General features: G+C 32.1%; 1 protein-coding gene across 1 annotated transcript in view; it reads right to left on the reverse strand.

Moving 5' to 3' along the window:
* Positions 1–16,830: 16,830 nt before the first annotated feature.
* LOC149415327 (uncharacterized) overlaps positions 16,831–23,986 on the reverse strand; it is a 100,094-nt gene continuing 92,938 nt past the window's right edge. The window contains exons 4-5 of the mRNA XM_089642294.1: positions 20,628–20,736; positions 16,831–17,767 (exon numbers count right to left, since the gene is read on the reverse strand). Coding sequence (XP_089498420.1) covers positions 17,702–17,767; positions 20,628–20,736 — 175 coding nt within the window. The 3' untranslated portion in view covers positions 16,831–17,701. The remainder of the gene's footprint in view (positions 17,768–20,627; positions 20,737–23,986) is intronic.

Below are 23,986 nucleotides of genomic sequence, written 5' to 3' on the forward strand. Positions count from 1 at the left end.
TTAAAAATTGTTAGAATGTGCCCTCTTACCACCGTCCATTTATGAAAAAAGAGTGAACTGGAATTAACCAACTATTAGGAGTAATGAGTTTCTGTCAAAACATACATTAAAAATCAATTAAGGTGAAGCTACCATTATGGAATAGAAAATTGGTTACTCCAATAGGGTAATATAGATTTTATTACTTATAGCTTCTCCGACTGAGAATAGGATTAAAAACATTTTAAAAGAACATCAATACGAATGACGTTACATTTCTGGAAAACAGCAAAACTTAAATATAACTAAGCTGTAATGATAATTAGGAGTAGATTTAGCTGTTAGTGACTATGCTGACTCACTACGAAGAATGAAAAGGCCTAAAAAAATACGTTTGGATTGTTAAGGAAGTTTATGTATACTTGCGTATATGTTTCAAGTTCATTCCTCCTCTTTGCGATACCGAAAGGCTGGCGACGTGATGGACGGTAAGGTGATGACAGGTAACTCCATTAATGGAGGACTGAACGCCGTTGGCGCTAACCAAAATTTGTCCAAAGACGCGAACCTAGCAGTCCACAATGGAATGCTGGTACCTACCCTGATTTACGGAAGTGAGGCATGGAACTGGCAGAGAAAACATGAAAGTGGACTGAATGCTGTAAAAATGAGATCCCTGAGGCGTTTGTGTGGTAAAACCATGTATGATCGTGTGAGGAATGTGGAGATCCGCAAAGAGTGCAAGGATGATGTAAGTTTAATGAGTAAGATCAAGAAAGGGACGCTTAGATGGTTTAGGCGTGTAGAGCGAATGAGCGAAGCAAAGAGTGTAGGGAAAATATACGATGCAAATGTAAATGGTAGCAGAAGTCGGGGACGCCCGAGGAAGACATGGCACGACCAAGTGAATCAGATACTTGAGTCGGGCCATTTCAAAAGTCAGAATAATAGAAGAGTATTTATGAGACAAAGTATGAATGTGAATGAAGCAAGAAGTGTATGCAAAGACCGAGTTGTTTGACGGTCCGTCCTCTCTGCCTACCCCTGAGGTGAAACGGCGTGATTTTCAGTTAGTTGCTTATATGTTCATAGGCAGAGGCATAAAAATTACTAATATTGAATATTACTAATTTACTAAGTTTATGTTCATATTTTTCATAACCCGGTTAAAAACGGGATTGCAGTCCCTTAATTAATGGATTGATAGGTTTCCTAATAAACTTTTAGTTAAATACGATTTTTTATCACGATTTCGGAAAAAGTGTTAGTAAAAATTCTAATATTTTCTCATTTCGTCATTGTATATTGTAGGCAAATGCACGTCTGACAAATTTGGAAATACTAAAAGTTTATCAGGAAAGAGGTTTTTTAATAAATTAGAAATACTCATTTTTCTCCGTGCAGTATATATATTTGAAATATTATTTTTCTTCTACATTCCATGTAATTGAAAATATCGACGGTTATCTTACAATTAATGATTTGAAACACTCTTGGGTTTGGGTTTGGGCTTCCATAAGATACAGTAATGAGAATCGTATTGATTACACTTCACGTTTTCGTTTAGTAAATATAAATAATACTTATTATTTTCAAATGTTGAATTCCTACATGTTAAAGTAGTGTAGATAAAGTATTTTGAGTTATTTGTCTTATATTTTGGTGTCTATTTTATTTTATTTTTCTGTTACAACTTGTTTTATTAAATTTGTTTATTATTTAGTTTACAAGCTGACGTGCACCCGGCGTTGTTAGGATATTATTTTTCTGTAGGTTTTTTTAAGATATATAATTCCGTAGTGCATTATTTTGAGGAATCTCTTAAGGTTTAGCCAGCTTTAGCAATGTAAGCAGCCAAAAATATTTGTTTACCACTTGTTTATAAAACATAGACTTTTCTCTTCTTTCCATAGATATAATATGCATAAATCATATCTATATTAAACTTCCGAAAGGAATTCTTCTAACCTGTGAAAATCCCTTGCATAGTTTAGAAGAACTAAGCGCACAAACAGACAGACGCGGATAACGACTATATTTTATACAATTTATAGATTAGTTTGACATTACTTCTTGCTTTAAAATTAATTTCATTTCACACTTTATAGAATACAAACTTTAAAAAATCAGGTTTAATATCATTTGCACGATATCCAAATTGTATATAAAGAAAAATATATTTTTCTTATTCCCGTACTTGCATAAATAATTTAAATCAATTAAGACCCGAATTATAATTTCAACCCCTATTACAATCATATATTTTTTAAATCGGGTAGTACCAACAAGGAAATACTTGGAATAACTAAAATGTGAGTCGTTAGTAGTCTTTTATTATTATGAGTCACCAAGGCTGGGCAAAACTTTAATTGTTCATGTGATTATCATTGCCACATTTAATGTTCTCGTTACGATATTTCCAAAGAAATCTGTACCATTTGTCAATCATTGTAATGGTATTAAAATAGTCCTCAAATGATCTAGCCTGAAAATTCCCAAAAATTAGCGAAGTGAGTCGTATTTACAAACAATTTATTGCTTTGCTTTGAATCATTAGTAAGTATTTTATTTGTTTTCAGATTTTAATACAAAACTTTTCAGCAAACATGCTTTTAAAGTTCCTTTCCTGATGTTATTGATAGCTAGGTTCGTAAATGGTGTTCCCATATTGTAAAACAAGAATTTCTTTTTATTTAGTGAAAGAGAAATTATAGAAAAAAAATTAAATTCAAAATTTGTTAGTTGTAAGAAACGTACAAATTGATTTGGTTAACTGTCGAGTATCTGGCGGAGCAATATCTTGTTATCAACGTCGATGAAATTTGGTTCCAAACTCATGGCCAGGTGTGTTTCCACTTTTTCGGACCTCTCCCTGTCGGCGTTTGCGGTTGCCTCCGGTTCTTCGAATTCTAGAAGTTCATTTTCAGAGTCGTATATTCTGTCTTCAAATGTGCCGATGCTGACCAAACTAAGGAGGTTGCATAAGGCAGTCCTCCAAAGCTTCACAGGTGGTCTTGGGGGCATTGGAACTCCCAGTTTAATCTAAAGATGATGATGGAAGTATCGCAGTCTCATATTGTGAATAAATTGCATTTAGGATATCAAATACTCAAAAACAATCGAATTGTAAGAACCGGCAGTAAAAATGGTTACGATGAACCCTCTGAGTCATTGTCCATTTATTTGAAAGGGTTAGAATGAAATAAACCAACCTCTTGGTGTAATAATAAGCTTCTGTCTAAACATACATTAAAGAACAATAAAAATTAGACTACCATTATTCAATAAACAGTTGGTTTTTACGATGGAATAGTGTAGATTATATGGTAATTGCTTCTCCGAATATGAAAACCATTAGCGTCAGTTCAAAGGAACATCAAGCGAATGACCTTACATTTTAGGAAAACACCAAAACGTATAGATAACAAAGTTGTAATGATAATTTGCAATAGATTTGGCTGTTAGTTACTAAAGCAAATTTAGACACACTTCGAAGAATAACAAACGAACGTTGACTTCAGCCAAGATTGGAATGTTTATATATACCTACTTCCTTTCGTTCATCATAAGTACATTTTTTCTATCATAAGGCTCAGTAGTGAGACTGGTTTTGGTTATGCTTTTCATATAGGCTTGATGAAATTAAATAAATTTTTATACCGCGTGTAATACTTTTACGAAGAACAGTTTTTTACGATGGTACCCATATAACAGAATTTTATTAAATTGTAATACGTGCATGCAGTCATTTGTATTATATGATATCATCTGATAATTTTCATTTAATGGACAGTAAACGTTCAATAAATTGCTTTAATTTTTAATAATATGTTGAAGAGATTTTTCCAAGCAAATGACATTGGGGAATCTCGTGTCATCAACGCCCAAGAAAAAATACTGCTACATAAGATCCTAGCCATACGAAAAGCATTGGTGACCTGTTGAACTTAACGACCCTGTTAAGTGATAGATAATTTACTATAGCACTCATCTGAACGCACCACGAGAGCTAAAGTTGATTTTGGAGAATGTGTTTAATTAATTCAGACACCGAGCACCAGAGTCCAAAACATCCATCACCTCCTCCCGAACATATCTTCTAAGTCTCATTTTAAGACTCATTCAATTACATTCTAGTTTGCTGTGGAAATATCTGATACGCTTTCATGGGTCTCCTATATTTATTACTTAAATCTGATCAAAATTTGGTATTCGTTGGTTTTAATACATACCGACCACATTTTTTTATTTCATAATTTAGATAAAATACACTTTCTGTAAAACTTATATTACTCTTTGTAAGCCTCGTAATATAAGTTTTAAATCTTAATACAAAATTAACCTCATTTTAATTTATCCTTGATTTGACACATTATAAAATGAAATCATTTAAAAATAAATAAATATATTATTGAAAGAACACATTGCAATCTCATAAATTTTGATCATATTCTCGTACGTGCAATTCCCGAATAATTATTTCAACCATAATTTGAATTATATAAAAAGGGTAGCATGTTGCACCTATAAGGACATCTTTAGAGGAACTAAAATATGAGTCATTAATAATTAATTATTATTACGAGTCATAAAGACCGGCCACAAAATTTATTTGTCCAGGAGATTAACATTTCCACCTTTAATGTTCTCTTATCAATACTTCGGAGAAATCGGTTCAAACTAATTAGTAATATTGTAATGAAATTAAAATCGTCTTCAAATGATCTTCACTGAAAATTCCCAGAAATGTCTCCTGCAAAGTGACTCATATTAAAAAAAAATTGTATTGCTTCGTATGAAATGTATTTCTTTGTTTTCAGGTGTTTATAGAACGCTTTTCTGTCAAGCTTTTACAAAAGAAAGAGTATTTTCATAATGAATGTAAGCATGTTTTTTTGATGATCTTTGATCAGTTCCATCCCCAATATAATTTATAGCTTTCAAAAATGGTGAAGTAATATCGAAAAAAGGAATTTCTTCATTAAAAAACAGTAAAATAATCGTACCCCATTAATATAAAATAATTGTATGTACTGATAACCCAATTACAATTTCATCACAAAGATACTTATAATATTACTCAGTGAAAGAAATGAACGAATTTCAAATTGAGATATTTATTTTTTTTAAATTTTGAATGAAGGACTTTACGGTTAAGATTAAAAATTATTTAACATTTAAAATATTATGTATGATTTTCTAGTTGAATAAAATATACCTGAAGCATAAATAAATAGGTATATAAGTTTCTATATAGGTACATATAATAGAATTTATAAATCAAATCGGTCACATAAATGTTTTGTTTTATATATTTTTAATTAATCAAATTAATAATTCACTTCCAGCGAGAAAGAAAACGGTGTTATTTTTTTATTGCAATAAAAATCTTAGAAACAGAATTATATTTCAGAAAAAATGCTATGTTATTTGTATCATAGTGACTTTAATAGAATTCCCTATCTATTTTTTTTATGCTTCCGATTTTGTTGTCTGGGTTAAATCTTCCCTATAGGAAAAACTAAACCCTTCCACTCACTTTTCCACAAATGATCAGCTAGTCAATCAACACTATGTAAGTGCATTATATAAGTAAAAAAAATACAAAACAATACAAGAAGAACAACAACACGTCAACTCACCAGATATCAAATGGGAAAAAAATTCACCGACTCCAGATATTTTCATATCAGAGGGTTCGGCTCGGTAGAACTTCTAACAGGGCCTATAAATCCTACTGATCCCTCAACATAAATATTTAAAAAATCTTTTGTTATCCTACATGTATTCAAAATGACCGACTTTTGCATATTTATATATAAATTTTTTGATAGATCTAATACGCCTTAATTTTTAATTAGAGAGCTAGGTATAATGCCAGTAGCCGAAATAACAAATGGTAATATTTTTATAGTTTGAGAATGCCAAATTCTTTTTATTTCATTTCCTAAATCTGTGTATTTTCTGCAGAAACAGATTTTTGAATATAACAGGAATTTGGTATAGCGACATCAATGATATAGGTTATTTTTTTTAATTTTGTCATGTCAAACTATATCGGGTCTATTATGACTAATCGCTCGGTCTGTTAGTATAGTTTTATCATAATATATTTTATAAAATTCGTTTTCTAAAAATGAATTTGGTTCATATTCATAATATGGTAATATTTATAAGAATATAATTACGTTGATTTTAATACCACTTAATTGTTTATATTTTTAATATATTCAACCAACCGGTTTCGGTTCACCCTGAACCTTTATCTGAGTTATATAAAAACACATTGTTTTTATAAAATATTTATAATATATAAATATTGAAAATATATACAATTAATCGTTATTAAAAAAGTTATTTATTATTTATCACCTTTGGTAAAGGCTTTTTTTTAAATATCTTGTGATAAAAAATATTGTCCCACTATTTGAGCTACCCCTACACTCTATTGAGGTGACAATTAAACCCTCTACCCACTAATTATATTTCTGCTAGTTCCATTTCTAGCCGCTAGGGTTGCTAAATCGTTTTCGGTATGGGGAAAGTTTATGCCGACTATATAAGCCCATACTTGCCTCCTAGAAATCAGTCTCGCTTGATATTTCGTTTGGAGGTATTGTGTGATATCTTCGTTAATTCGTGCCAAAAGAATTTATTTTATTTATAAATTTCATTCGTGCAATCGATAATCGTGAAAAAAGTGAAAGTTATTAATCGAATTAATTGTTTTTTTTTTTTGGTGATCTGACGTCGAATATTCTCACAAAAAATGCCTAAGCACTTCAACCCGGGCATGTTGTCTTCCCAAAATTCTGTCGTGGATAAGAACTACAACATCCAGAAGATTAGCATTGCCGGTAGATCAAACACCACAGATCAGCAGAGTGGAGGAAGCATGTTGGAGACCTATGACAGCATTGTTCCACGCATGTCCCAAAAGAAGACAAGAAGATTTCTAGCAAATGGGCCACCGTCATCAAGTTCTTTAAATCATTCCGCCATAATGGATGAGATTCCGAGACTTCCAGCATCGCCAGCAGATTCTACTGAGATCTTCAAACCGGCTTCAAGGTCAACCTGTAGGTCCTTGCAAGGCGTCCAATCACATCATCGTAAGACTGCAAGATTTAACAACATTGGCAGTGACGATTCAACAGATAATGGAGAAGATGAGGCTGATCAGATCATACAGCGCATGATCCAACAAAATCACGAAATGTTACAACGCTACAAAATCCGCGGTGAAAATATACAAAGACTTGTCGATTTCCTGAATGCAGAGATCGAAAGAAGAAAAAAAGAGGAAGAGGAAAAAAATGCAGTTTTATTGTATAGTTCCGATAAAACGTGCCAACTATGGAAGCATTGTGTAAACAAATTCGCAGAGTTTAAGAGAGAGTCTAAAAGTGACAACCCCGCCAGAGATTTCTGCAAATCCTTCACCCTGTCTAGTGACATTCTGTCTCAGTTTGATATTCAATAAGAAAACGAAGATACATTTAGTGTTTTGATTTGAAAAGATTATAGAATTAAAATACCTACCATATTATCTACATGTTTATTATATTAAATGTAATGTGCATATATTCTTTATTATGATAAATATATTCAGTACTACAAAAAAAACACTATTTTCATTTCATTATGTAATGTTGACTTAATCTCCGTAGTCGAAATACTTGATCGAGGCATTATTTTTGACCAGAAACTCTGCTCTCTAACTGGGCTATGAAAATGTTGCAATTTATGGTAAGGATTTCCAAAGATTTAAAAAATATTCACAATTAAAATCTCTTAATATCTCTCATTAGAAGCGTTCTAGAATATATAGCTCTTCAATTTAGTCATCTGTCTTTAATAATCACAAAGAGTGAAATTTTGTGAATTTTAGACTAAGGATTCCTTATAATTAACGGATTATAACTTTTTTGAGAAATGTAGAAGGTTACCCCAGTATGGGTTATTTTGCCAATTATACAGACTGAATTTGTTGTATAGAGGAGTAATGTCGGAAAGACATTAGCAACAGCGAAGCATTGCTGTGTATCCACTATTTTAATATATTAAATTGAAAGATATATTATTAATGTTTATTCACTTTCCTACACTGACATTAAATCGAGGTTCTCATGTGTGGTTTATTATGTCAATTATATGGGAAACAATACTGTTATAGATTACACAACATTATGCATATCTTTACCATCTTGCTGAAGTTTTTAATATTCCTCTATTGAAGTACGAAGTTACTTAGTGTACTTGTTAAGTATATTAGTGGTACATATTATTTTAATTGGATAAATTGTGAAATTTATGAGTATTGAATAAAACACAAATTCATAAAATAAAATTTACTTGCGCACGCTGGGATTCGAACCCGCGACCTCTGAATTGCTAGTCGAGAGCCTTAGTTTAGTTCCTGTTCTGGAAGGGTAATAAATCATACAACCAGTAGCGTAAATTTTAACATTCATAATTCTTTATTATAAGTTGTTTACATTAAAATCAATGAAATATTTAATTTACACCTTCAACAACATAAACAATTAACTTTAACAATCGTTAAAAATGTGATCTTTACATTGAAATAAAAAGGGTTTTCAAATTGCGAGATATAGGAATAATATACAAAACCCAAAAGTATTTATAATACATGATTTCATATAGACGTATCGAGTTTTTTTCCATATATATTACGGAATGATTTCGTTTATACTTTGCGGTGTATTTTTTGGCCTTTTACAAATGTTCTTTGTTTAATGGTATCATTGTGAGTCTTATTATTGTGTATAATGACTTTAAAATAATTTTACAAATTTTCTTTGTTTAATGGTATAATTGTGAGTCTTGTTATTGTGTCTAATGGCAATACAATTATTTGAACAATGTTCTATGTTTAATGGTTTTATTGTGAGTCTGATTATTGTGTTTAATGGATTAAGAATGATTTTGAATTGCTTTATTAAGATACCAAAAGACTACATTATTACCTACCGCCATTTTGAGATGTTTAGGCGTGATTAAACTTTCAAATGTATGGTGTTTAAAGAAAAAATATTATTGTATTGCTTGTTTTGATAATGATAATCAAGCAATTCATTTGTTTAGGTCACTACTCATTTTTTAAATGTTAGTTCTCCACAGAAGATTTTTTTTAAATAATATAATACGATGTATAAATTCTTTCTCCTTGTACATTTTTTAGTTCTGTACTATTGGTTCATTAATATTTATCCCACGAAAATGTTGAAAAAGCGCATAGAATCAGAAACATACATTTAAAATGTTTAACAATTTCCTATATCTCTGAGGAAGTAACAATTCATAAGTCAATAATAAAGAAATACTAAAATTAATGTAAAAACCTAATATTTTCAAAAACAATTACAAGAATGTATTCTTAAAAAATGCATTATATAAAGGCATTTTAAGTGAATAAAATTTCTTATAAATAACCGCGTGGTGAATAATGTTCATTGCTTTACGAATGTGGGTACTAAAGTACTAAAAGGAATATGTATTTGAGATTATTAAAATCCAAATATATTAATCGCCTGTCAATCAGGATAATTTACACGAATAATGAACATTTAATATATAATGGGCATTTACAGAACAGAAACTTTTTAAATGATATCTTCTTATATAGTCGAATATTAATGTTGAAATATGATAATTTGAATGAAGAAAAATACAAAAGATTTTTTTTTCAAAATTTTTATATACCTATAACCAAGTTTTTTTTTTAAATGCCTTTTTAACAATCAAAAAATTAGGCGGCTTTTGTTAATGTCATTACCAATGTAAAAACAAAAATAGAAAAATATCCATTTCTTAAAAAAACGACAAATAATAAAAGCTACAAAGATAATCAAGTTATTTTAGAAACTGTTTGAAAAATTTCATTAATTTACCAAATTATTACGTGTTATAATGAATTCACAAAAGGCCATACAATTATTACACATTACAAAGAGATAATATTATCATTATGGAAAGCAAAGAGAAGTAAGTTAGTTTTAGTTACATTCAGAAGTATTTTAAAATAGTAAATATAAATACGTAAAGTGTGCTTGGTGAATATATATATTTATGTAAGTGCGTGAAAAAAACGACAATATCCATCAAAAAGGCTTAGAACCAAAGATTTCCTAAAAAACACAAGGTTCGAATTATGAAACTCCACAACGAATCAACACTGGCGTTTGGCAGTAAGAGATTGACGCATCTGTAGGTAACTACCTTATTCAAGGTCCATGATAATTTAACACGACAACAATTCAACACATCTTTAAAAAGTGATAAAACATATAAACCTAACTTACGTTACCTCTTTAATCTAGTTTTTGTTTCATCACTTTTCATGACTTTTATCACTTTTTAAAGGTGTGTTGGATTGTCACTATCATTATGCTGAGTTATCCGGTCACCCTTCTCCAGAGTAGTTAATCTATATGACGAATTCGTATAAACAAATCTATACATGGTGTCCGTAAATTAGTAATACAACCAGGAAACTGGTGAATCTACATCACATTTGGAGTTGATTTTAAAATGCATTTTTTTATTTGAGGTAACGTTTTGAAGTTAAACGGTCCGAATTTTAATTTATTGGGTCGAATTTGAAAAAAAAATAGTCTCTAAGGGGTTAACAGCAGCTATTTAAGACCCCGAATTCCGAATTCCTCGCGATTTATAACATACTTGCATTCAACACTTTTTTTAAACTCTTAAAAAAAACATTTTTCGAGCCGAAAGGGTAATTTATGTGAAATTCCCTCGATAGAAAAAAAATAGCAAAGTATGCTCCAAAAATTTTTAAAAACTCTTCTGGTTCTGTTATTTAACATGTTATAGTTTCTTAAGACATTTTTCTAAAAATTTTTGCTGAATGTGAAAAAATTTCCTTTTCGCCCTGTAATAATTATAAAAATGTATTTTTTTGTAATTCGTATTTACATGTCTCACTTTAAAAATCATCTTCTTCTCTTTGGATGCTTGCCTTTTGATGTTTATCCCTTTAGCTTCCGAAAAAGTTTAATCTTATCTTTTTTTGTTAATTCCTCAGATCGAATAAAATTTCTTGGGTTCTCCGTGTGATGTAGATTCATCAGTTTGCCGCTTGAACAACGAGTTGCCGGGTGCCGTTTATACATGAAGTTACAAGGGTGCACTTAAAAAATCAAATCGACATTTATAATTCTTTATAACGATGCTAGTAACAAGAATTTAAATATTATAAGGTTATGCATAAACTAAGAATATTTGTTTTTCTTTAAAAAAAATGATAATATATTTGAGATACTTCAAGAGTCTGAATAATAGACGAGCATAAATAGATGTGAATTTAGTTATGGACGTTTTGACGTTCGGAAAACTGGAATGGAAAAAAATAAAATAAACGTAATTTTAAAAAAGCTCGGAAAATTTCGGAATCTCTTTTTTACTTCTACAGTCGTGTAGAATCGCCTCCCGAAGTTTGTGTATTGTACCCCCGGACACCCTGTATAAATTCAAGACACGTTACAAGCAAAATTTTTGAAAAGGATGGCAATTCAAAGAATGTGTGTACGAATGAAATAGCTGTATGAACGGCCCCGTAAACTATGTCCACTGAACCTAGTTCGCACGTTCTCCAAGAAACTTAACTTTACTTTATTAATTCAACTAAGGTATTTCTTTATGATAAGTTAACGGCAACGGCAAAGACAAATGACAGATGCTTTCATGTTATCTATGGTTAAGTTCGAGGTGTTGTCCTTTTGCGATGATTTAGTACAGTCCTTATATATTATTTTTTCTCCGATGGCAATTATCCGAATGAAAGAGAGACAATAATACTTTCGTTAATATTTTAAATATTAATGCCACATCAGAGTCTAATAACGCGGGTTTGCTCGACGCTAACATTTTAATTATTTCTGATAAACGTGTTACTAAAATTTGAAATGTTTCTAAGGGGATCCCTACGGTCGTAAATTATTCATATTTAAGATTAGTAAAAACAGAATCTTACCAAAAAAAATAATTTAAAATTTGCGGTAACTACCAGATTTTAGTTTTCTAGTCGAAGAATTAGTAACTTCCCGAGGGATACCTATATCTTGAAACATTTGAGATTTTAGTAATACGTTCGTCAGAAAAAATTAAAATAAACCCTCGGACAAGATCGATTTTCATGGCCATTACTGGTATTTTTTTTACACGACATCGTCGCTTATGGTTTAAGGTTCCCACTTTATTTTAGAGATTTGACAGGGCAAATTCAACCTCAGGTCTATCCAACAACCAAGGCCGCTCATCGCATATTTTTGTGCACGGCTACTTCACTTATGTCGTTAAGATTCTGGCTTTATTTTAGGGTATCGTCTCGACTTAAGTCTGCGGTTTTTAGTATGCCGCTCACCTCTGAATCCTATCTTTAGTTTAAAAATATAAAGAATTACTTACGGGCCCCGATATAGTTTCAATATGGAGATCGGAATGAAAAAAATATGAATAAAACTTCCATTAGGAGTTAGGTGTCAGGCCCGGACCATTCCATACGTTGACTTACCCTGACTTTCTTTTTAGGTTAATTTACAGAGAGTTTCATAACTTGAACATTAAATAATTGCATACATCTTTGTATCACGAGTCAACAGTTGATTGATCGAACGCTAACAATATAAATGATTAACTTATCATTATCATCAAGTTAACTTCCGACGAAATTCATGTCATATTATTTATTTAACCCCTCTTAAAAATTTAATGTTTTATTGTTTATGAGCAAACAAAATTATCATTATTATGTATTATTTTATAATATTTTTAAATTACATCATAATAAATAAATATATATAACCTTTTACAATATTACTGGATATATTTTTAAAAATTTATTAATAATATTTGTATTACATTTATACTTTTATTAATATGCATCCCAACTTTCAATAAGTATTGCAAAGCCTTATAATTATTTGGAGGCATTATACACACCACAAAAAGCTTGAATAAAATAAAATTTATCGAAGAATTACTGATTATATTTTTAACAATTTATGAATAATTTCACTGTTCGATCACACTATCCTACTTTATGTTATGTATTCAAACATTAAATGCTTTTTTTAGTTTAATGAAATTATTATCTATGTGTTTAGTCAGGTAAAAATAAATAAATTGACAAAAGTATAAAAAATGGATACATAAAAAGGGTATCTTATAAATAGATGTATTTGAACACAGCTTTTTTTTTTCAAATTTGTGTCTTTGAAGCATGTTTATTTGTATGTAGGGTCTAACACAGTGAAATCGATAACTTTTAAATATGGGATCGATAGGCTACCAATGATTTTATACCGATTTCCCGAGCACGGTCGCGCTATTGATACCCAGACCGATATTGATAAATCATAAATCGACAATCGGCAATATCTCTGAATTGACGTTCCAAACGAAAAACGTCAAACGTCATACAGTAAAGTAAAAAAATGACAATTGAAATTGGAATTGAAATGCTAATATTATATTAAACTTAATGTGCATTGGCACTCCGTGCATATTGACAAATACAATGAAAAGGCCGCGCTAAAATTTGTCTATCGTAAAATTTCTTATGAATCGTTGACCGTGTTCGCAAATATCGCTAACATTGGGCTGTATCGATCGTCCGTTGTAGACATCATGGAGTGTTTGTTAATTTGATATTTACTCTCAGTTAGAAAAGAAAACTCTGTTAATTTTAACGAGTAGGTACTGTACTTTAAAATGTAGACAAAACCTGAATCTTATTGTTTCCCAGAATCATTCAAATATAATTCAGTTAACCAAGCACTTTTCTTGCATTCTAACTACATTTCTTTTGTAATGTAAACATAAAAATTTAGCAAGATTAAATTGATTGCGAAAATCTATACTGAAATTTAAAAAAAGAATTTTATTTATTTTTGATGTACGAGTACATAAAAAAATGCGGCCAAACTTCAAATTATTATTATAAAGGATCTATTGGCTGGTATATGTTTAGAATTTAAGCATAATCGAGCTTTTTCAAGCCGGTTAATATTTTTTTTTTGAACACACAAATTTTATTTGTCTTTAATGTCGTTTATCATAAACATAAGCCCAACATAAAATTGTTTATCGAACCAGACAATTCATTGCGGGGAATCAATGATGCAATGGAAACATGTGTATCTTCCGTCTTTGTTGTAAATGCATACAAATTTAATAGCCAAAAGCGTACCAGTATGCGTATTAATAGGTTTAACAAACGATTAATCTCAATCAACAAAAAATACTGGTTCACCAACTTCGTTTCAGCAGTAAACAAGCTGAGAACAAAACTTTGTTGATTTGCTGTCAGTATATAAAAAACGTTAAATATTTGCAAAAAATTCAAATATCACTAAAAGTATTAACATCAAAGGCTCGGAAAGAAGTCAATAGGGTTAGATGGGGTAAATGGGGGCAATTGGGGCAATTCAAATCATTAATTCAACACTTTTTTTTTCGATTCGTTACTTTTGTTTGATCATCAGGGCAATATAAATCTTATACATAAGTTTTAAACACTGAATTAATTTAACTTATTTTTAAATAAAATTAAGTAAATTTTTAAATTGTTGGAAAATATTGTTTTTTACATTAACTCTACACATGAGAACCTGAGGAAAAAAAAATCCTCAGGTCATCTTTGGGGATGCTGTGTGGAGGGTCTTTTTATGGAAAGGATGGAGTGAAGCTGGGTCTTGAAGAGACCCATGTTAGAAGAGGGAGAAAACACAAAGGCCGGCAAATCGTTTCACAGTCGAGCTGTTGAACTAGACGAATTCCAACTATGTATAAATTTTGAGCGCGCGTTTGGCATGTTTCCCCGCTGTGCACAGTTGCCGAAGGAATAATGACGAAAGTTCATCGGAGCATTTTCCATTGGAATACCGGTAGAACAAGGAGAGCATTCCCAACTGACACCTATGTTCTTAATGTTGCAATCCGTTTAATAAAATATTAAAATCTATCAAATAAATCACAAAGCAAAAAATTTAAAAAAATTATTATTCTTTAAATTTATTAAAGTAGCATGAATTGATGCACTTGCCCCATGTACTCACTTACCTCAACTAATCTTACAAGGAATTCTATTGTCTACAGTTCAATAATTAATACTCTAGTTATTTCAATTTAATCAGGTTTTTAACATTTTTACATGGACATTTGGACTAGCTATGTAGATACATCGTTTAGACAAACTATCTAATGTTAGTTATCCCAATGGTGCTACGAAAATTCAGCAAAACAGAAATTTTATAATTCATGTTCGTACAAGGCAGCCTTTTTATAGACTGCCATGACTTGAGGAGGTTAAAAATATTTGTTTTAACCACGAAATTAATTTAAACAATTGATAACCGGTTCCCGAAGAACCCTCATTTGATAAGAAAAAGGAAATGTTCATGGAAATGAAAAAGCTGTTAACAAATGCACAAATATATTATTAAATCTTGGAGATTTTTCTACCCAATGGCACTTCATCTCTTCTCATTTTATACTTTCCACTAAAACATTAAATAATTGCTTTTGTTACCAGAGTAAAATTTGTCCTGACGAAACAAGGGTTCTTCCGAAACCTGGTGATTTAAGAAAAAAATAGAATTAAAACCAATGACGTTACGATATAAATATATAGACAAACTGTAGGAATCTCAAAGTGGCAAACCAAAAGCAAATCAATTGTAGTGCTTTTGATTTTGTAGTTTTAGTACTAAACTGCCACGCGTCGAGTATGGATGTGTGTTACTTCTAATTAAATTCCATTTAAAAAGTGCCAGAATGACCTCGTGTGTGATGAGAAAATGTTTTAATTATTATATAAACACAGGTAAAAGCCAGCAAATAAGATTTAGTTCATAAATAAACCAAAATTACAATTATTTTTATTGTTTCCCGATGATTTTCAGCGTCAGTAGAGAAAGTGCGATAAAGAACGCAGCAACACATAAGTATAAGGAGGACAACCTAATAGTAGTTGGTCGCCTCATACAGTGTTCGTATTATGGTGTAAGTTGGTAAGCGTATATTGTTATCTCAATCACACTCGTAATATGGAATGTATTATTCGACGAAATACGAATTCATTTCGTTCATAGGCACATATTCTTCGAATGTCTACTTGTCATACATGAACAAAATTTTAATTAAGAGTTTTCTAGAAACATAAGAGTTTTTCATAATTGCCACAATTTATTTTGAGTTTATGAGACAATAGCAAGTCTAAGGACGGGTTATTTCGAAGAATCTGAACAATTCATCAAATTTCAACGTTCATTTTCAAGTTCTGTGAAAGATTTTTTCAAGTTCTGTTTTTATTTCAGTTTTGTCAAGCAACTAGCCTACAACGATGTAAAAACAGAACTTGAATAACTCTTTCACAGAACCCGAAAATGAACGTTGAAATTTGATGAATTTTCAGATTCTTCGAAACAACCCGTCCTAAATGTATTGTAACGTCTTTTTTGTTATTTGTTTTTGGGGTGTTATGTCGTGTTGCGCTAACATGTTACTTTTGGCCGTGAAAATCTTAAATCATATTGTAACGTCATTGATTAGAACTCAGTTATTATTAAATTTAATTTAACTGAACAAAACACAGTCGGAGATTAACCAATAAAGCGTTTTAATATTTTATTTAATACATTGTGGGTTCAACAACACGTAAACGATCATGGAAGTAATTATTATTTATAGTAATAAAACTGATATTTCAGCATTTTTGCAGCAAAAACACATTAAAAACCATTTTACAACCACAACATTACAGCAAAGAAGTAACTTCTGAAAGCTTACAGCGACAAATCTATTAAAACTCAAAAAAATCATTGAACCTCTCAAAAATAACAAATTTATTTTAACTGTTTATAAGTATGGTTTTATGAGTTTAGGTACAACGAAGTATTATTTTTCAAATAGGTATCTAAAAGCAAGCACCATCGAAGACTCCAACTAAAATTATCCACTTACATAACAATAAAAAGACGTATAAATAATTGGTACAAGGTTCTCTATTAATAAGTCATAACTAATGGATAAAACAGGGGCTAGTTATTTAAAAGTTATAAAATAACTAATTACATTACAACCTCTAATTGGGACAAGCTGTTAATCGTACAATCAACTCTATTAACAATGTTTTTGGTGAGCTATTTATTACACAGTAGGTCGTTGCTAATGAATGAAGAGTGGGTATTACAAAAACAGTACGAACACGTTTTATTATGATACTATTTGTTATGTCTGCTCTACACTCTTTCGAGAATTTTCCTCCAATTTTTTTCCGTGTACGTTTACGTAACTAGGTCTCACCAAGAATGTAAAGCAGTCATTTTGCCGAGTTTCGATTAACAAAATTAGTCGTTGACGAGAATCCTCAGTCAAATGATTTATTTCTAGCAGATACCATAAGAAATTCCTTTGAATTAGAATCCAACTTGTTTTCGAGACGTCACTTAGCAAATTTAATAAAATAGCACTCGATAAAATGAATTATCGTTCTTTGGAAAAGTCATCACTATCGTGAAAATACTGAATAATAACAGGTCAGCGGTAGCACTTGTTGTCTAAGGGATCAATAATACCGCTTGGTTGGGTATCTTTATTGAGCGGATAGGTACGGTGGACGAGGGCGTCGTGGGGGCGGGATGTGGATGGTAGAAGCAGTCACGGTCATCCCTGTTCCTCAGTGGCGCCGTGGGGCAGGAGTGCAATCGTTCGGGGAGCCGCTGGACGAGGATTGATCACCATCCTGGAATGCGAGAATAACAGTTATATTATTCAATTCAACAACTTAAGACAAAAAACAACAAAATAACAAAGGACCGAAATGCGACCATTATTGATATGTTATTAATTTGGGTAGATGCTTACCCAAATTTGAGTAGCACCGCTAATGCCCTTAAGCAAAAGCTACCCAAATTAGGGTAACTGTAGTTATTAAATAGGCAGTAGACTTTTATGAATTAAAATGAATTGATTTTGAATTTTTCGCAATGTTTTGTCGCTAGCTTAATCAAGCTTCTATAATAATAATAATAAAAAATTGCCAATAGATAAATTTTACATATTTTTTAACATAAATTCTATTGACAAAAAGGTCACTGCTCAGCTATGCATTCCGGATCTCTCAGGGAATGCAGCTGGTTTTCAGCAGTGCCTCCAATATAATAATAAATACATATTTAGGTACAATAATGAACGATGAAATAATATAAACAATAAAAAATCAAATCAACACAAACAAATAAAAATAGAAATAGTAGGTATACAAATCAGTGCAAATTAATAATATAGTCAACAAAAATTACACACACGAGGATGTATACGCAATTCGGACTACAGACGATATTACAACAGTTAATATACGGAATAAATTTCGGTCCTATACAATCGGTATCTAGCGAGGTCGGTTGATTCCAATTCTTGGAAAGGGACATTCCATCCTGATCCAAATCCAAAAAAAAATTTAAAAGCTATCACAGTAAGCAATTTATCTGTTTCCGTTTTGAAGTGCTCGCGGCAGAATCCAAAACCAGACGCCCGGGAATCTTTATCGCAGGAGTTTTTTTAATATCGCTCGAGTGGTTTAGTGCAGTCGTAAATGTCTACATTTGTAGACCTTCACGAACCTTAAAAGTCATTTACGTTCATGTAGGCCGCAGTGTATAGTTAATTTTGAAGATATGGTATTTTGATTTAAAGTATCATACCTATACCTATACGAAAGAGACAGTTCGATGAAGAAGACAATATTAGGTGAATATATTAGGCATCCAGCTTCGGATACTTTTTCTTGTGTTCCTCACTGTTGACGATCATAACACCCTTACAAGGCTCCACCACTGCTTGCGAGCCTGGTCTGCACGGCAAGCCTCGTACGTTGGCGACCCCTGTGACATTTGATTCTCGTCGGTGATTTTTCTGTTTCTCTTGTCTTCCGAATTGCCATAGACAACGAGCTTCTCGGTGTTTAGGTTCTCAGGCGAACAACTAGTTCAAAATATCGTATATTGTTCACAGCATAGACATCCAAATGAATAAACGAGCAAATCGGGGAAATGGAAACAAACCAACTTGCGCTGAGCGCGGGAGGCAGCTTTATCGTCCCACTTTCAGTGATTTGTCAATAAATGAATGTAACAATATATAAACAACTCGCTTTGTAATATCACAATTCGGTCCTCAAAAATAAAATCTGCTTAAGAATTACTAGTTCTTTTTACAATGGCGCGCAAATTGCTGGATGTGTAAAACCCAAATCGGGTTAACAAAAGTTCGAGCTTGATTCAAAAATGTAATATTTTTTACATTATTTATTCAGACACTTTTACAAATGTGTTATAATTTACCCACCTCACTCAATTTTAGCTTTGCTACGCTAGGCGGTTCGTTTAAGAATGAACATTCAGATCGTGCGCTGTACATTCCCACAATGAATAGCGCTGCAAACCTTTGCTTTACTTTTCTGCGCATGGTTTTGATATTTCAATTTCGACTGATGACTGGTAATAGTTTATTCAAGGCATTCTCTTACCCTCCCGTTGCCAAAAATATGGTCACGTGGTTTGCCTCCAACTCGTCCAAATTTCATGTTAGGGTAGGTATATCAATTTGAATGTCTATGCCTGACAGCCTGTTTTGGATGTCTAGCTCTTCCATGATCCAATCGGTTAATGAATGCCTTTGGCTGTTCATGGCATCTTCAGCGTTCTTCTCCAGCGTTCTTCTCAATTTCAAGATCGTCTACCCGTATCTCCATCATAAACACTTCTTGATCGTGACTCCTAAGCTCCCTCCTACCCGATTTTGGCTGCCTATCACTTTTTGAATGGATGGATTAGCTTCGGTCACGAGTCCCGTCAAATGCTCCAGTTTTGATTTTTTATGATACTACCCCCGAAAAGTGGATCAGGAGCAAAATGCTTAGTATTCCAAGGACAGCAACAGTGACAGTACAAATGCGTCCATTCTGTAAGAGTTATTCATCCAGCATAGACTTTTGAATGTCTGCCTACAACATATTTCAAAATACATTAATTTTTTGCGTAATGTTTTAAAAAAAATAACATGGCTATCTACTATAGTTAAATAACACCATCTTGTAGAGATAAAATTGTTAAATTTATAATATTCAGAAACTCGTGATTTATTGGTTTAAAAATATTTAGGTAGGTATTTGAACTTATTGTTATTTATTTATTTCTCTGTGAATCTTTACCTATATATAATCAAACTTATATCAATATTCTATAAGTTTGTATTTATAATGGTCTGTGAGTTTACACGCGCAAAAGCGCGTCTGCGAAATCTGGGACCGCAAGTCAAATTTTAGATTGTTTAATTGCTTAAAGCAGCCTGCCAAGGTAATCTGGTAATGTTCTATAAGTATTTGCAACGTTTCCAAACTTGAAAGCAATCAAACAATAAACGAGAGGTTAAAAGCTGAAATAGGGATGATTACATAAAGAAGGTACGTGTTTTTCCTGTGACACGACGTGTTGCTGCTGGCTTTAGTGTCGTTGCAGTCTATAGACTATCATTTCGTTATCCCAATATTCCAATAAAACGGCCATTAATAAGGCAAGATATTATAATAAGGGTTCATGTACCTGTGACACGACGCTAGACCTGTTACTGCTGGCTTCGGAATCGTTTCCTTTGAAAACTTTCCTCGCGTGGTGCGCCGTTCCAGAGTCGTGACTGCAGCTCGAGGAATCGCTGAAAACAATATAAACCAACCATTTAATATTTTAATAAGATAGTACAAACGTGCCCCTCACAAACATAAACGAATGTATCGTTTTAGAGAAAAATCAAAAAAATTAAGAGACGAAAGAAGGTAGTTCACAGTATTTTCTACGAAAACATCATTGTTAACAAAATTAACATAAAAACATCACCCACTTGCTGGCAAAATCATTTGCCGTCAAATATCTGAATAATATTCCTCTCAATAAAACCGATTTACCCATCTTTCGTGACCTTTGGGATATCTGTTGTTATTCAAAATACATAAAAAGCCACTTCCAGTCGGAAGACGTACAAGTTATTGGATAACATCATCTCATTTAAAGTGAAACAAAATTCAAAGGTCAAACCTTTCGGAGAAAAGAGCAAGAGGTGGCTTCCACAATAATAGGAATTCGATATCATGTATTTATTCGTGGGTGTATGACGTCTAAATTGACAATGAAAGGCGTTTGGATATTCATGGGGAAGAATGGAATTTTTATTTAACTAACATTTTTTAACTTTTTGTTGACCTGCTACAAGAATTTTTTTTTGCACCCATCCTTCTTTCTTTTGTATGGCTTCTCAGTGCCAATTACATGAACTGTATTCCTCTTAGCTAATAGATTGCTTACAGTATCGTGTTAATAGTATGGTGTCGGGGACGCCAGAGGATGACATGGCACGGTCAAGTGAACCAAATACTTGAGTCATGTCAAAAGTCGGAATAAAAGAATGAAGCAAGCAGAGTGTGCCAAGACAGGGTTGTTTGAGAGTCCGTCTCGTCAGTTAGTTAAATGTATGTTATCATATTGGATAGAACAAACATATATTATTAATATACATGCGGGGTTTACAAAAACATAGTTTTGAGATTAAAGCAAATAAATATTGGAATGTTCTTATGCCAAACTGATAGGCAGAACTTTATCCCTGAAACGGCTGTATGTACGAGATAGAGCATCGTGTCAATAATAAATATGATTAAGGCAGTACAGAAACCAAGCTTAACTTAAAACATCATTTTTTGTACTTAGGCCACTGTTATCATAAGACGTCTTGAAACTAGTGATGCAAGCGGGAAGCTGGTGAATCTATAACCCCTTGGAGAACGCAAACGTTTACGACTACGTTTCGACTCATTTTAAAAAACAATAAATATCTGATATAACCCTTTGCGACCGATTATTTTCAAATTATATCTAAGAAATCTAACTTCAGCCTCGATTTAATCTAAAACGAATGCTCAAATAAAAAAGGCGAACCACAAAATCGGCTACAAATCTGATGTAGATTCACCAGATTCCCGTTTGTACTACGAGTTTTCGGACACCGCGTACAATCCCCAAATTTAAAACTGTCTTCGATTATTCAAGAATATTTTACAAGTGTTTGGATACTACGTACACTTTCAAGGAAACTACAGTGCAATAAATATTATTAACCTTTCTATAGCCCATCATAAAATATCTTTAATTTAGTACTAGGTATCAACAAGTGAGGGATATTAATATATTACCTATATTCAAGACAATATTAGCGACTATCAAATGAAAATTTGAAACGGAATAATCAGAAAAAGATTCAGTCGCATCTAGGAATTTAACCAAAGTCCTTAGCCTTGCCGGAGCTTTTCTCTACCACTTATCCAAAAGCTGCAAAGTTGAGGTCCTGGGTTCAAATCTTAGATGCCACCAAAACTTTTTTCTGTTTTTCTGTTTCAAATTTTCGATAGAGTGTCGCTAACATTGTCTTAAATGATTAAATATTACAAATTGAAGTTTTACTCATTATTATTCCAAAAATTTTAAAAAAGTATTTATTCTAAATGTTGTTTTATAGTCTTATCCACTTACTACCCTTAAAAGTTCTCAACCCTCCGTTTCCTGTCCATTGTAACGTATTTATCTTACCTTCCTAAACCTTTTTCAAACAATTCACTGACAGTCTATATAGTGGGGCAATTCGTTTATGTTTTCTGTATTTTTTACTTGTGTATCTTGCTCATTAAGAATATTATATTATGTAGAAGGATTTGAGTTTTTGTTTGTACATGATAGTAAGACAAACCTTCTGAATTTCGAAAAACCAATATTTCAAATCGTTCTACTTCCATCATTATAAGCGGAAGATGTTCCTTTATGGAATGTGGGAGGATTTAGGTATGAGAGAATCTTCACATTTGTAAGACGGTCGTACGTAGTTTCATCACCCATACGCCTCAGGGATCACATTTTGTTTGTGACACCTTTCAAGAGCGCCTCTGTCCGTACATTGGAAAGGCCGGGGAACTACGTCACCTCCCGGTTGGGCAACGATGTAAGGCGGGTTAAAGTAGGGGCTGTAGGAAGTGATTAAATGTGGATCTTCAAGAGGCTCGTATTACATGAAGGAGGAAAAATACATACCGGTAGCTTGTTCCACATACTAGCCGACTTACACAAAAACGAAGCCAACATCAACTGTGAACGGATGTTGCGCTCGTGTAGGTCGAGTTTTAAATTAACAGATTTGCGGAAAAACTTTTAGTAAATTATGAATATATTATCACGACGTTGGAACACGTGTTCATGAGAATCCGAATATTTTCGAATTTCGTCATGATATATGGAGAAAACTTGCTCATGAAAAATATTACTAATTTATTGCGAATATCTTCAAATCATTCGTAATCCGGTTAAAAACGAGATTGCAGGCAACAAACGAATGAATTGATAGGTATCCTGATATTTTTTTTGTAAAATATCAATGTTTTGTCACGATTTTGGAACACGTGTTCACAAGCATTCTAACATTTTCGCATTTCTTTAATATATATGATTAAAACAAACGCAAGTGTATGAACACGTGTTCCTATATTATTACGATTTTACTAAAAGTTTATCAGGAAGCAGCCAGCAGTACTGTTTTTGACCGAATTACCAATAAAATTAAAGTGATTTTTAATTAATCAGCAATTCTCATTTTTCTCCGTGTATATTACCAAGGCAAGCCCACGTGTTCCGATGTGGAAAACCTTTATAAAAACTATTTAAGAAACCTATTAAATCATTCGTTATTCCTGCAATCCCGTTTTTAACCGGATTACCAATAATTTGAAGGGAATCTGAATAAATTAGCAATATTCATTTTTCCGGGTGGGATTACTTCCCGACTTGAAAAGCTGAAATATTTAGCGTCGTTTCTTCCCTACTTACATAATTTAATTTCATTTTGATTGTTGTTGACCTTTTCTCAA

The sequence above is a fragment of the Hesperophylax consimilis genome, chromosome 18 (genome assembly GCF_061612785.1).
Source record: "Hesperophylax consimilis isolate HC1 chromosome 18, BYU_Hcon_1.0, whole genome shotgun sequence".
Taxonomy (NCBI): Eukaryota; Metazoa; Arthropoda; class Insecta; order Trichoptera; family Limnephilidae; genus Hesperophylax; species Hesperophylax consimilis.